This window comes from Coregonus lavaretus (genome assembly GCF_964263955.1).
Source record: "Coregonus lavaretus genome assembly, chromosome: 11".
Taxonomy (NCBI): Eukaryota; Metazoa; Chordata; class Actinopteri; order Salmoniformes; family Salmonidae; genus Coregonus; species Coregonus lavaretus.
Window position 1 is genome coordinate 3187141 of NC_139998.1, and position 15929 is coordinate 3203069.

General features: G+C 42.7%; 1 protein-coding gene across 1 annotated transcript in view; it reads left to right on the forward strand.

Annotated features, from left to right (window-relative positions):
* The window catches only part of LOC311136877 (homeobox protein aristaless-like 4), a gene marked incomplete at both ends in the record, with an annotated part of 84010 nt that extends 71524 nt beyond the window's left edge, over nucleotides 1-12486 (forward strand). Inside the window, 2 exons of the mRNA XM_084171190.1 lie at nucleotides 8641-8769; nucleotides 12148-12486. Of these exons, the coding sequence (XP_084027316.1) occupies nucleotides 8641-8769; nucleotides 12148-12486 (468 nt within the window). The remainder of the gene's footprint in view (nucleotides 1-8640; nucleotides 8770-12147) is intronic.
* Nucleotides 12487-15929: the final 3443 nt, after the last annotated feature.

Genomic DNA, 15929 nt, shown 5'->3' on the forward strand with positions numbered 1-15929 from the left:
AGTCAGAGTAATGTATATGCCTATTATATGATGGTCCGACCGCATTCTGTCCCCTATCAACACTTTTTTTACTTTTGGTGCCAACGAGAATGAGATAAGAAAGAAGTCAAGACGACTAGCTTGATTCAGTCTCCGCCATGTATATCTCACTAGATCAGCATATTTAAGCCTCCATATATCTACTAGTTCTAATGTATCCATGACATTCACAATTTCCTTAAGAGCATTTGGGTGATTGTTTGTGGTGTGATTTCCTTTTCGGTCCATTGAGCTATTTAAAACAGTATTATAATCCCCCACCATAATAATATTGTCTTGAGTTGCTTGCAGGCTTGATAATTTATTATATATATTGTCAAAGAATTGTGGATCATCATTATTTGGTCCGTAAAGGTTAATGAGCCATATCTGTTTATGGTCCAATACCATATTTAAAATAATCCATCTACCTTGCGTATCTATTTGGACAATTTGCACATTTGGATCGAAATTACTATTAATTAATATCATCACCCCTTTTGAATTTCTTTGCCCATGGGAGAAGTATATTTCCCCCCCCCCATTCTTTTTTCCACGCTACTTCATCTCGAATTGTTGAATGAGTTTCCTGTATGCAATAGATATTATATTCCTTCTCTTTGAGCCATGTAAATATTGTTCTTCTTTTGTTATTATCAGCTAAGCCATTACAATTATAACTGGCTATACTTATTTCACCATACACCATAATGAGATACAAGTTTCAAGTCTATTTATCATTATATATGTTTGTAAATTTATCAATAAAAAATAGCGTAATGATTGAGTGTCCATATAGCTGTACCGTGATATTTGCATTGCTACGGAGTAACCCTTCAATTGTTCTCCACTAATTCCCCGCTAAAGCCCCTCCCCATCCCAAGTTGAGCCGTCATCCCAGTGATCAGCATCCCACCCACGTCCCTCCGTATCCCTAAGGCCCCGAGAGGCCAGGACCCATCCATCGATAACAGCACACAGTGCCACCCACAAAACAGAAGCAGGTTAACCGCCAAAAGCATTTCCAATGCTTTCACCTCTATATATATATATATATATATATATATATATCTATATAACTATTATTATTATTTTTATTATGCATATCCTATTTTCCATCATTATAAATTAATATGCGTAATAATGTCGGCAGTTCACGCATAGGATTCTAACATATAACCAGGATTGCCATTGTATTACATTTAATTCATTGACAAGCAATTATTATCCTAGCAAATAATTCCCGCGGTCCATCCCATACCCCCCCCCCCCCAACATCCCCACCCCCCCCACAACAGATGCCAGACCAGCACACACGCACATACTCACATACTCCAACACACTCAACCCCCCTCCCCCACAATCCACCATAAAATCCGATACTCAACGGCTGTTATATCCCAGAGCCCAACTCGAGAAATAACTTGATCTACGAGTGCACATACAGTTAAAGCTGATTGAGAAAGCATGCAGATTGAGCAGAAATTGATAACAATGTGAGATTTGATTAATCTACTTAATCTATGTCAAGTCCTAGGTGATGGAGATCAGATCCACCCTCTTCACCTGAGACACAAACACTCTGATCCCCTGTTGTAACCATTTTCCCAAGCATCTCCATGCGGTCAGACCTTTGATTGTTTTGTGCCACCTGGGCCACAATGATAAACCCCCTCTCTGATTGTCCGAGTGTGACCCCCTCCCCATGGGTTACTGCAGCCAGTGTTGCCAGCACTGCCACTACCTGGGTGGGCGTACCCCACCGGAATCCCCACCGGCTAGGTAAAAGGTCGTCAAGGTTCTCATTAGCAGCTTTGAGAATTTGCTTGTATATTTTGCTCTCCCATCAGGGGGCTCTGGCTTTGTAGGACCAACCCTGCCAGGCAGGCTCAGAATCTTGAGGGGGCGGTGCTGCTCAAGTAGGTCTCTGACCGCATTTATTTCTCTGTTTAGGCTGCATATTCACAGCAGGTCCATAAAATAGATGGGAACTTCTCTTTGGTGTATGGGTCGCTCAGGTGGGTGTCCAGGTTATAGGGTTAGGGATCTTTCCATCATGATAGGACAATGAATAATTAGATTAGATGTATACTATATTTAAAAATGTATATCCCTCATCTACACAAAATTGAAAGCTCTCTCTCTCACTACCCCTGTTCATAGACCCCCGGTCGGCTCTGGGATATGCAACCATTTCCCCTCTCACTCACTTAACGCCGTACCTTTTCAAATACAAAAATGCACACCACATGGTTGACTGCGGAAGAAATGGGCCGAGCGTGCAAACGCACCCGCATCCACATCTGCTGCAAGGGGGAGAGGACGCCAGAGAGAACACAGGACCAACCACAACAACCATCCGCCAAAACAACAATCTCCCGCCAAAAAATCCATGTTCTAATTATTTGTATATAAAGATGTATTATTCTGCTTGTTATATCGTTTTATCCATTTATAAAATACTATACTTACTATAAATGTTATTTAATATTACAATCCCTATCATTGCTAGTATCAGGTGCTCCAATATTTGACTCCTCTATTACAACTTTTAGAATAGCCATGGAGTAGTCTTTGTGTCTCTGAACATTTGGTTGTCAATATATAATTTATCCACCACTAGTGCAACACGTTTCCCTTTTAATCTGTTTTCCTTGAAGATTGGATACAGAACTTTGCGCCTTTCTACAATCTCCTTCGGGAACTGATCATTCATGCCTATTTTCGTGCCAGCAAGTCTTTTTCCCAGGCTTTTCACCATAGCTTTGTCCTTAAAAAAAGCAAATTTGGCAACGATTGGGCGCTCATATTTCTGTCCTCTTTTTCCGAAACGATGTACACGTTCTAGTTGGATTTTATCGACAGCCTCGAGTGGGATTTGTAGCGCTGTATGCAGGAAGTCCTTCATAATATTCTCTGTTATTTCTCCCTCCTTTTCCTGAATACCCGTAAGTACTAGATTTTCCCTCATCGATCTAGTTTGGATGTCTAGTAAGGCTTCTCTCAGAAGATTGTTCTCCTTTTTTAATTCCCTAACGTCCGTTTCCATTTTAGAGACTGTCACTTTTATTTCTTTGGTTTCTTTCTCCATTACCAAAGCTTTTTCGTCACTCATTTGAAGACTCGCTTTCAACTCTTTTACGTCTTTACTGACCAATTCTAATATGCCCAATTTGTCATTTATCGACTTCAACAGGTCGCTTTCCACACTTACCATACCCAGTGGTGAAAAGCATATATCATCTGTATCTGTCGATGAGTCGCGTTTTCTTTTGGGGATCGGCTCTCCACGCTTGTCTTCTGTCATGTTTGGGTGTTGCTTGTTGTAGTAATATTTGTCGATATATTTCTCTAGCCTTATGATCTTATTTCTGTTATTATCCAGATTGAATTATATTAACTGCGAATATATGAAATGCTAATATTTAGTCTAACTTACTGATTTTGAATATTATGTTTTTATCTTGAGGTGTTTTGTACCGATTTCTATTCAATACGCCATCTTGTTTACGCGTGCCCCGCCCACCTAGTATGACATCAAGTTCTTATACATCTGTAGTAACTTTGATTATGACAATAGCAACATTGTTGTTGCATAGGACTTTGGAAATTGCTTTATAATTGCATAATAATGGAGTTATTACATAAATTAAATAGGGAACAGTACACTTTCTCTTGTATACAGTAGTTACAAAAACTCTCAGCTCATTGCTATGCAATTAAAATTCAATTACCAAAGTATTATGTAACAACATGCTACTAAAATGTTTCTCTACACAGACACTATAACAGCTTAATGTTAAGTGTTACTGAGAATGCTAACAGCAACAAAATATGGCTATTAAGTGTCAAAAGGAAACTAAATATCCCCAAACTGCCTTCAAGAATCAACTAAAGCAAATGTAGGTTGAAAATTATGTTAGTTAGTATTCTGAATAAACTATTCCTTTAAATATGGTATAGTGTGTATTTGAAACAAGAACACTTACCCTCAGATGGACAAAGAGGTTCAAAGTAGTTTTTGATATCCAACTTGTGGTTTTGCAATGTTTGCAAATGGCTCTGAATTACTCTGCAGTTTTTTCAGGTATCATAAAATGAATTGCAGCTTTCAACCTTTTCAGTGGCATGTTGAAATAGTCATACAGTAATTGAGCGTCACACCTTATTTATACTTCCTGAGATCTGTATAAAAATATATTTTTTTAAGTAGTCATTATTTAGATCTGTATTCATATAGTTGTAGTCACCTCCAAAGTAACTATTTGTTCCCGCGGAACAATAGTTACTTCCCATAAAGCATAGTTAAAACTATAGTTATCCCAGGTCTGTTTTAGGAAGAGGGAAAGAGAGAGTGTGAGAGAAGCAGCCAGACCATCACAGCCCTAGTCTGATATAATGATATTTCAGCTGAAGTCATGAAAATGTGTGAGCATGTGTATGTCAAATACTCTCACTGAGTATTTGACTGGATCTCTCAGCCCTCCAGGACACATACAACACCAGGTGTCGCAGGAAGGCCAAAAAGATAATCAGGGACCACAGCCACCCGAGAGCCATGGCCTGTTCTCCCCGCTTCAATCACTAAGACGTGGGCAGTGCAGGAGCATCATGGCAAAAACTGGAAGACTGGCCAAGAGCTTCTACCCCACCAGACCATCAGGCTGCTGAATAGCCACCACTAGTCAGCTACCTGCTCCCCCTGTCCCCCTCCCTTAGTTTATTTTTGGCCATTTTATTTGAAAACATTTACAGTAAGGTACTTAATCATTACCCAGAAATTATTTGATATTGAGATAAAAATGGCTGCATTGGACCTTTAACAGGTGATCTATGGCAACTTTGGTCATTTATACTTGTACAACTTTAAAACCATTTATTCATATATAGTATTGATTTTTTATACCTTTGTCCATACTGTCCATGAGTTTCTAGTGGATATAAGGTTAAAAAGAAAATGGCAAATTAATTAAAAAACTTCACCATAGAGATGGTGCCAGGTTTCCTCCAGATGTGACGCTTGGCATTCAGGCCAAAGAATTCAATCTTGGTTTCATCAGACCAGAGAATCTTGTTTCTCATGGTCTGAGTCTTTAGGTGCCTTTTGGCAAACTCCAAGAGAGCTGTCATGTGCCTTTTACTGAGGAGTGGCTTCCGTCTGGCCACTCTACCATAAAGGTCTGATTGGTGGAGTGCTGCAGTGATGGTTGTCTTTCTGGAAGGTTCTCCCATCTCCACAGAGGAACTCTGGAGATCTGTCAGAGTGACCATCGGGTTCTTGGTCACCTCCCTGACCAAGGCCCTTCCCCCCCGATTGCTCAGTTTAGCCAGGCGGCCAGCTTTAGGAAGAGTCGTGGTGGTTCCAACTTCTTCCATTTAAGAATGATGGAGGCCACTGTGCTCTTGGGGACCTTCAATGCTGCATCCATTTTTTGGTACCCTTCCCCAGATCGGTGCCTCGACACAATCCTGTCTCGGAGCTCTACGGACAATTCCTTCGACCTCATGGCTTGGTTTTTGCTCTGACATGCACTGTCAACTGTGGGACCGTATATAGACAGGTGTGTGCCTTTCCAAATCATGTCCAATCAATTGAATTTACCTCAGTTGGACTCCAATCAAGTTGTAGAAACATCTCAAGGATGATCAATGGAAACAGGATGCACCTGAGCTCAATTCCGATCCGAGTCACATATCAAAAGGTCTGAATACTTATGTAAATAAAGTATTTCTAGTTTTTTTGCCAACATTTCTAAAAACCAGTTTTTGTTTTGTCATTATGGAGTATTGTTTGTAGATTGATTTAGGATTTTTATTTATTTAATCAATTTTAGAATAAGGCTGTAATGTAACAAAATGTCAAGGGGACTGAATACCTTCCGAATGCACTGTATGGGGGGTTGGAAATGATGCAGACAATTACATTGATAGAAGCCACAATCTATCTGGAATATTAAAGCTGATCTACAATAAAATAAGACACATTGACATAGTAAAATAAATAAAAGTATTAGAAGGATATTTGATGCTGAAACTCTCATTAAACACCAATGGTATTCACTAAGTTGATGGTTTATGTTTAGGATAAATAAACACACACACACACCCTTTGCCTTCCAGTTGTGATGATAGCGGAGGTCCCCTGTGTGATTGCTGAGAAGCTGCAGGCCCCAGATGTGGCACAGTCTTAGGAGAAGGAGAGGTCTGTGTCTCACACACACACACATACACAACCACACACACACACACACACAAGCACAACCACACACACAAGAGCTGTGCAGCCACAGCCCCCTCCATACATCAATAGCCCTAGTGGTGGACGGAACTTTAAAATGCTACTGCCCCTAAAAACCAACCAATCCCTTTGAAAATGGCCTATGTGGCATCAATATGTTGCCTACAAAGTTGAAATAGGATCATTTTGGTCATAAAGTCAGTTTAGTTTAAAACAGAGTTTGGAACCTGAGTGCGTCACAACAAGTAAATGAAGGTTGAGTTTGGATTACAATTATGACAACAATTAATTCCCCCTTTTGCCAAGCTCCATGTGCAAATCGCCTCTCCGCCTACTTTGTTTCCCTTCATTGAATGGGGAGCCAGTCAGTCTGCAAAGCATGAAATTGGCTTCCAAACAAGATTAGGTTATTTCTCGAGTTTATAATTGAGGGAATCATCGACCCTGTTATTCTGTTAGACAAAGTGCACAGTTGGGTGCCAGACTGCTCCCCTGGTCATGATATTAAAAATTAAATCAAAGTGATCAATTCCACACTTCTTTCTCCTTGACCTCTTCTTTCACTGTGACTTTCCGCTGTTGTCCATGGTAACAGCCAGGACCTGTTCCCAGTGGTCCTGAGTAAACCAAACTCCCAATGGGACCTACCAGAAGGAGCAAGGGTGGCCATCATAACATGTCCAGCAATGCGATTGCAATCGTTTAGCGACCTCCAAAAATAATTTCATTCACTGTTCACTTGCTGTTTTCATAATAAAAGTGTATCATGTGACCTCCATGGTTGCCATGGTTCTCCCTCCACTCCTATGAAAAGGACACCATCATGAGGCCTCTGATAGTGACCCGAGTTACTGCCCTGATGACACAGACAGCTTTATCAGCTACAGCAGGTAATGTGTGTTATGTGAAAAGTTGTATTAAAAAATACCCGGCTTGAAAAAACGAGTAGGCTAATTCCCCAGCCAAGCAGATGTGAAGTGCATTAGCAAAAAGCTTTGTCCTTTCTTTAGAACAAAATGCAGTTTACCACATGGCTGTCTATTATATCACACTGTCACAGGCCCTCCCAGTCAACGTCACCTCATAAGATTGCCTGCTGCAGTTGTTTGAGAGATGTCCAGTTTGTAGCCAAACATTCAGCATAGAGAAGACCAGCAAGGGGGCCTTCATCAGCATCAATCAGACATGCCCTCGATGTGAGCATTACTATATATGGAACAGTCAGCCACATATTGGCAAGTAACGGGCCAACAACCTTCACCTGTCAGCGGCAACAGCTGTACAAATACAGAAGGTAACCCACTTCATTACTTTGATACATTTGATAACCCAATTGTGAAACATAATTTATGTAAACTGACATTATTTGTTGCTTATTTTCTACTTCTTAGATGCATATAATGTCCAGGACATAACCTAGCCTGGTGGAACCAACCTGATCGCTGTGTTAACCATTCTATTTCACTTCACATTTTATGATATCTGAAGTGAAATAGAAAGGTGAACGCAGTGATCAGGTTGGTTCCATCATGCTAATCATAACCAACATTGACAATGTAATCAGTGCTCTCTCTGTGTGTGTGTGTGTGTGTGTGTGTGTGTGTACACATGTTCGTTTGTGTGTGACCGACCAGTATCTTTGATGAGAGGCCATGACCATTAATAAGACCTTACCTCGTATGTTCACCAACGGTCATCGATGGGGAGACCAGAATTACGTAGGTTTAGTCTGACCTGTTCAAACATCAAGATAGTATACATTTGTTTGTCAGATATCACCGATCCCTAACTGACATTGATAATATAACAGTGACTGTGTATATGTTCACAGATGCTCTATGGAGCCAGCACTTGGAGACTTGTAAAATGATGTGACGGAGTCCTGATCGACAGACAGGGTTGATACTGACGTCTCTGAATGGAGAGAGACCTGGCACTGCATTAAAATTTTACTAGACAACTTTTACTTGTTTGTCTTTTTTATTATTGAATTGAATGGTATCAGTCAATATGGGGAAGGAGAAACCCTGTGTATTCTGCACCAGGATCAGGGAACTCCTGTTGTATACCAGACACCACACAGGAAGGTATGACCACAAATGTTTGACAAGGTGGGTGGGTGTTTCTAGGTTTAGATCACAATGCAGTCAGTTTAGATCACAACGTGTAGTTGATATGACCATCTCCATTTGATGTATGGTGGATCTTTCATGAAAAGGTTCTACCTGGAACCAAAAACCATTCTACCTGGAACCCAAAAGGGTTCTACCAAGAACCAAAATGGTTTATTTTACAGGGACAGACAAAGAACCCTTTACGATTCTAGGTAGCCCCTGTTTTCTAAGAGTGATGTTTCTGATGTATCCTCCTCTTCTTCTCTACAGGTGTGGTTCCAGAACCGGCGTGCCAAGTGGAGGAAGAGGGAGAGGTTTGGTCAGATGCAGCAAGTCAGAACTCACTTCTCTTCTGCCTACGAGCTCCCCCTGCTCACCAGGCCAGAGAACTACACACAGGTACAGAAGGCACTGCTGCCAGACCCTGAGCTCACCTGCGTTAATTGTTTGTTTGTTTATAGTATATCACTCAATTTTGATCAGTTTTGTCTTAAGTCCAAGTGCCTCGCAAGTTTGAAAGTGGATTGTACATGGTTAGTGTGACCTTAATCCTAATCACTGTAATATGCGAACAACTTTACAATCACTACCGGAGGTTGTATGGTCAGTGAATAAATCAACTGCCATCACCTACTCCCGTGAGTTTCTGCTCTCTTTCCCAAATAAAGCTCACACTCTCGAAAACAGCATTGCCTTGCCAGATGGTTGTTCTACAAAGTCAAAAAGTGAAACTAAGAAGAAGCGAGGCTCAAGAGGTGGTGTTAGGAACAGACTACGGAGGCGAGGAAGCCGTCACCCGCTCCCGGTGATCACCCTGTCAAATGTGCGGTCACTAAATAATAACCTGGATGAGTTAGCGGCAAGGGCTACATTTGAAGAGGACTTTAGGAGAAGTAATCGAATCTGCTTTACAGAAACATGGCTCAAGCAGGACAATATTGATGTGAACATTGATGGATACACTGTTATTAGAGCAGATCGAGACAAAACAACATCACATAAATTAATAGGCAGGTGGCTATGTAGCTTTGTAGATAATACTTGGGCCATGCAGTGTAATGTGATTGAACAAGTGTGCACCAGAGACTATGAGATTCTCGTTGTATAATTCAGGCCATTCTATCTACCACGCAAGTTTGGACTGATTACCATTATTCTGGTCTATGTGCCTGGACCTAACAATAAGGAAGCTGCTGACAGGATTACAGACTGTTTCAAGGCTGCGCTTTCACGATCAGCTGACCAGCCAGTATTTGTGCTTGGGGATTTTAATACGCTCTCCCACTCTGCGCACCTCCCCACTCTGCAACAGTATGTCACCTGTCCGACTCGCTCAACTCGCATCCTGGACCAGTGTTATGGCAACGTAGATGACGAATACAAGGCAGTGTGCAGAGCACCCATCGGGAAATCAGACCATAACGTTATCCATCTCCTACCGAGATACAGGCAGCAGGTGAAACGCGAAAAACCTGTAGAGAAATCCATTCAGGTATGGACAGAGGAGAGCAGGGAGGAGCTCAAGGACTGCTTTTTTTGTCACAGACTGGGAGGTGTTCTTTGACTCGTGCAGGGATCCCCATGAGTTGACAGACAGCATCACATCATACATCAAGTTCTGTGAGTATACTCTCATAAACACAAAAACTCTAAGAGTATTTCCCAACAACAAGCCCTGGGTGTCTAAGGACTTGAAAATGTGCCTCAATTAAAGGAAGTTTGCTTTCTTGAAAGGGGATACTCATGCTGTTAAGGAGAAAGAAAATGAAAACAGGTAAAAAAATGTGTAAAGCGAAAAAGGACTTTAAGGATAAAGTGGAGCAGAGGTTCTGTACAGGCAATCCAAGACAAGCATGGGAAGGGCTTAATTCAATGATGGGAAGTGAAAAGAAAAGAGAGAACAATAAATTGCAGACTGTTCATCCTTTATAAACAACCTTAACTGTTTTTATGGAAGATTTGACACCGTTGAATTTAAAGACGAATGTGAACAAATATGTGACAGCATCCCCAAATCATCTCCTGTCCAGATAACAGAGAATGAGGTGGCCTCATGCTTGTCACATATTAAAACACACAAAGCACCGGAACCAGACGGACTATGGGGCAAAGTACTTAAGTCTGCGCCGAACCAGCTCAATGGAGTCTTTACACGACCTGCTGAGCACCTGTACAATGCCAAACTGCTGGAAGGTGTCGACCATTGTACCGGTGCCTAAGAAGCCAGGGGCCAAATGACTTTCGACCTGTGGACCTCACGTCCCTTCTGGCCAAACGCATGGAAAGGATTGTCAGTAAGCACTTTACCCTGTTCTTAGATCAACTGGACCCATTACAGTTTGCCTATAAGGCACAGAGGGGGACTGAAGATGCTACCCTGACCTTGGTAAACATGGTGGCTGGTCACCTTCAACATGCAAAATCATATGCACACATTTTATTGATTGATTTTAGTTCAGCTTTCAATACAATGCAAATACAAACTGCTGAAATGACTACTGGACCTGAATGTCAACGGAGGCAACGCACATTGGATCAAGGACCTTTTAACTGACCGCCCACAGAGGGTCCTCATGATTGGGGCCCTCTCTGATAAACTGACCCTGAACACAGGGGCGCCCCAGGGGTGTGTCCTTTCACCATTGTTGTTCTCTATCTACACTAATGAGATGAAGATCCAAGGAAACAATGTGAGCCTTTTCAAGTACGTGGCTCTGATGGGACTCTTTTTTTAAAGTTGGTACGTCAGATGGGGACAGCTATTTTGAACAGACCAACATCTTTCAAGAATGGTGCTGGTCAAGTGCCCTCCACATTAAGGTGGAAAAGACAACTTGCCAATGTCCCAACCACTCCCTCTGAATGACCAACCAGTGGAGGTGGTTGAGTGTTTCAAATACCTAGGGACCCAAATTGATGACAAGCTGAGTTTTAAAGAGAATTTTAAAGAGAATGCATGGTGTTCTGGACAGGGTGTACAGCAGCTTGGTGGAGAGCATCCTCACGTTCAATATGACAGTCTGGTATGGCAATCTGATCGTGAGGAGCAAAAGCAAACTAACCAGAATAGTAAACACAGCCAGCAAAGTAATTAGTTGACCACAGGCACAGTTGAGCAGTCTGTTCCACAAGGCAACCAAAAAGAAGGCACTGGCTGTCGTTGGCGACCCCTCCCACCCTCTACACCCTCAGTTCGAGAGGCTTCCCTCTGGCCGGCACTTCGGAATGCCCATGGCTAAGAAGTTCAAACATGAATTTATTCCTTATGCTGTTGGACTACTAAATGTAAAGTAAATTGTATCGGTATATGTACTTATCTATCCAGTACAGTTGGGACAGCGGTCAGTTGTGAGTGAATGTATCAATGTCCTCTATGTTTTTAGTGTAGGCAATATGATGGACTGACTGGTTTAAATGTGTATGATGTGAGAATGTACGTGTATGTGATCCTTTTAATTTAAGGTGATGCCAAAGAAAAATGTCCATCCTGGATGGACAATAACGTTTTTATTCTACATAAGGCATGGGATAGCGCTCAGAGCTACAGTATGAACAAGCACGGAATTGAGGGTTAAGAGTAATCTCTTGTGGAGTTAAAGCGGGGAACTTAACTGGAATGTTGGAGTTGTTCTATAGAGGGCCGGGGCTGAATCTGCTGTTTTTAGTTAGCCGCTTTCGCCTCCAGAAGAAAATCAAGTTAGTTAGCATGAGATTTGGTTTTGGGTTACACGATTTCTGTTCTCCTAACCTCCTGCTCCTGTCTGTTCCTCCATGTAGATCCAGAACCCATCGTGGCTGGGCGGTGGCAGCAGTGCCTCTCCCATCCCCGGCTGTGTGGTGCCCTTTGACGGATCAGTCACCTCCTGCATTACCCCGCACCCCCATGGAGGGGTCTCTGACTACCTATGCGTGCCCAGCCCGGGCGGACAGGGCCATGGGGGCCACATGGGACAGTCACACATGGGGAGTCTCTTCGGGGCTGGAGGAATGGGTGGTGGCGGAGGCCTCAACGGATACGACCTAAACAGTGTCGATCCAGACAGGAAGTCTTCTAGTATCGCAGTGCTGCGTATGAAGGCTAAGGAACACAGTGCAGCTATCTCCTGGAACACATGATGCTATGGGATTGGTCCTGGGTCTAGGTCTGGACTGGAAGTACACGCCCTAACTGAACCAGAACACGCCTTAACCATGCCTACTAAGCCAGTCAGCGCCACAACTGGATCCGCCGACACGGCCAGTGGGGAAGAGGAGGAGGTGGAGGAGAGCCAGGAAGGGACTATGACTAAGCCACCTGACAGCACTAATGATGCCAAAGCAGGTCAAATGAATGAATGAACTCTAATAGAGACAATTAAGATAACGAGTCCAGCGGCCTTGGACATCACAGCCAAGATAACTTACTATGTGACAAAGAGAATCAGCAGATGCTGACAATGATAGAGAGAGAGCAGTGTAGAGGTTAAACTAGACACAAGGAGTGGTAGTGCCACTCCTTGATCTCTCATGTCTCTGTACTCCCCCCTTTTTTTGTCTACTTCTATTGAACCCCCACCCCCTGAGACAAATCCATTTCAAACCCGGCTGAGGACACAACAACACAACAACTTTACAAAACATTACAAACCAAATATAATAGGCAAACATTGATGAACAAGAGCAATGGTCCCTCTGGACAATGTCTTCATGAATCAGCCCCATTCATGACTTCTCTTTTTTTCTCACAACAGCACAATGACCAATTGTCTAAGAGGCAGTAATGGTATGGTAATAAGTAAACATCTGAAAGACAACATCTGTGTTGTTTAGGACTGCATGGGATGTGCTGGCAGATGCTTTGTGGTCTCTAGGTTCCTATAACAATTAGCTCTTCTGAAAACTAGAGAGGTATAATAAAATAGGGATTAAAAGGCTTCTTCAGACAGAGCAGAAACACAAGCGACACGGTCCATGCCAATTTGGTCAGGGGGACGAAAGAGGGGCAGCAGGCGTAAGATTGCCAGTAATTTTAAGTGAACGTGTCACTTCCTCCCTCAGGGCCGCCTCCCTGCAAGCACCAACCTACAGTGAGGGAAAAAAGTATTTGATCCCCTGCTGATTTGTACGTTTTCCCACTGACAAAGACATGATCAGTCTATAATTTTAATGGTAAGTTTATTTGAACAGTGAGAGACAGAATAACAACAAAAAAATCCTGAAAAACGCATGTCAAAAATGTTATAAATTGATTTGCATTTTAATGAGGGAAATAAGTATTTGACCCCTCTGCAAAACATGACTTAGTACTTGGTGGCACAACCCTTGTTGGCAATCACAGAGGTCAGACGTTTCTAGTAGTTGGCCACCAGGTTTGCACACATCTCAGGAGGGATTTTGTCCCACTCCTCTTTGCAGATCTTCTCCAAGTCATTAAGGTTTCGAGGCTGACGTTTGGCAACTCGAACCTTCAGCTCCCTCCACAGATATGGGATTAAGGTCTGGAGACTGGCTAGGCCACTCCAGGACCATAATGTGCTTCTTCTTGAGCCACTCCTTTGTTACCTTGGCCGTGTGTTTTGGGTCATTGTCATGCTGGAATACCCATACACGACCCATTTTCAATGCCCTGGCTGAGGGAAGGAGGTTCTCACCCAAGATTTGACGGTACATGGCCCCGTCCAACGTCCCTTTGATGCGGTGAAGTTGTCCTGTCCCCTTAGCAGAAAAACACCCCCAAAGCATAATGTTTCCACCTCCATGTTTGACAGTGGGGATGGTGTTCTTGGGGTCATAGGCTGCATTCCTCCTCCTCCAAACACGGCGAGTTGAGTTGATGCCAAAGAGCTCGATTTTGATCTCATCTGACCACAACACTTTCACCCAGTTCTCCTCTGAATCATTCAGATGTTCATTGGCAAACTTCAGACGGGCCTGTATATGTGCTTTCTTGAGCAGGGGGACCTTGCGGGGGTTGCAGGATTTCAGTCCTTCACGGCGTAGTGTGTTACCAATTGTTTTCTTGGTGACTATGGTCCCAGCTGCCTTGAGATCATTGACAAGATCCTCCCGTGTAGTTCTGGGCTGACTCCTCACCGGTCTCATGATCATTGCAACTCCACGAGGTGAGATCTTGCATGGAGCCCCAGGCCGAGGGAGATTGACAGATCTTTTGTGTTTCTTCCATTTGCGAATAATCGCACCAACTGTCACCTTCTCACCAAGCTGCTTGGCGATGGTCTTATAGCCCATTCCAGCCTTGTGTAGGTCTACAATCTTGTCCCTGACATCCTTGGAGAGCTCTTTGGTCTTGGCCATGGTGGAGAGTTTGGAATCTGATTGATTGATTGCTTCTGTTGACTGGTGTCTTTTATACAGGTAACAAGCTGAGATTAGGAGCACTCCCTTTAAGAGTGTGCTCCTAATCTCAGCTCGTTACCTGTATAAAAGACACCTGGGAGCCAGAAATCTTTCTGATTGAGAGGGGGTCAAATACTTATTTCCCTCATTAAAATGCAAATCAATTTATAACATTTTTGACATGTGTTTTTCTGGATTTTTTTGTTATTATTCTGTCTCTCACTGTTCAAATAAACCTACCATTCAAATTATAGACTGATCATTTCTTTGTCAGTGGGCAAACGTACAAAATCAGCAGGGGATCAAATACTTTTTTCCCTCACTGTATCAGGTTATAGGAAACACTGTCTCCCCTGGCAACAGGCAGGAATAACAACACACACACACAAACACACACACACACACACACACACAGGGCCGACAGACAGGCAGGAATAAGCTTGAAAACCTAGTCCAGGGGTTGGCAACTAGATTCAGGGCCGATTTTTGTCGGAGCGGATGGTCGGGGGGCCGGAACATAATGATAATAATTTGTACACTGCAAATTGAACACAACTATGCAAAAAATACATTGTATTTGAAAATAACAAGAAATTCATACCTTCATTACGTTGAGACATGATCACGTCTCTTTTTTTATTTGTAGGAATACTTGGGAACAAATGTCCTAAATTAAACTAATGTTTTGCTGAATTCCTGGTGATTTGACAGTGTTTTTTGACCCAAAATTAAAACCCTAAAAAAAGACGTTTTTGTTTTTACTAAACACTTTGTGGGGCCCAAAAAAACAGTAGCTGGTTTTGGCCCGCAGGCCGCCTGTTGCCGACCCCTGCTCTAGGCCTATATGTATTGTTTTATTTTTAGATTAACCCTGGGTTGAATTGAAAGAATAGCTGTTGATGACTTTGCAAATGCTAAGCCTAAATGGTATCATTGATGATTACATGGTGGACAAAACATTAAGAACACCTTCCTAATATTGAGTTGCTGCCCCAGTGTGCCGGTGTGCCTGGCACCTACTAGCATATCCCATTCAAAGGCACTAAAATTGTTTGTCTTGCCCATTCACCCTCTGAATTGCACACATACTGAATTATCTCAAGGCTTAAACATCCCTCTGCAGAAGTCAGGGCATTCATACTTCTTGCACTTCGCCGAGCAGCGCAGATCTGTTGTGAAGGAAGTTGTCAAAGTACCGCCCCCACCTACTGTCAACCAATCAC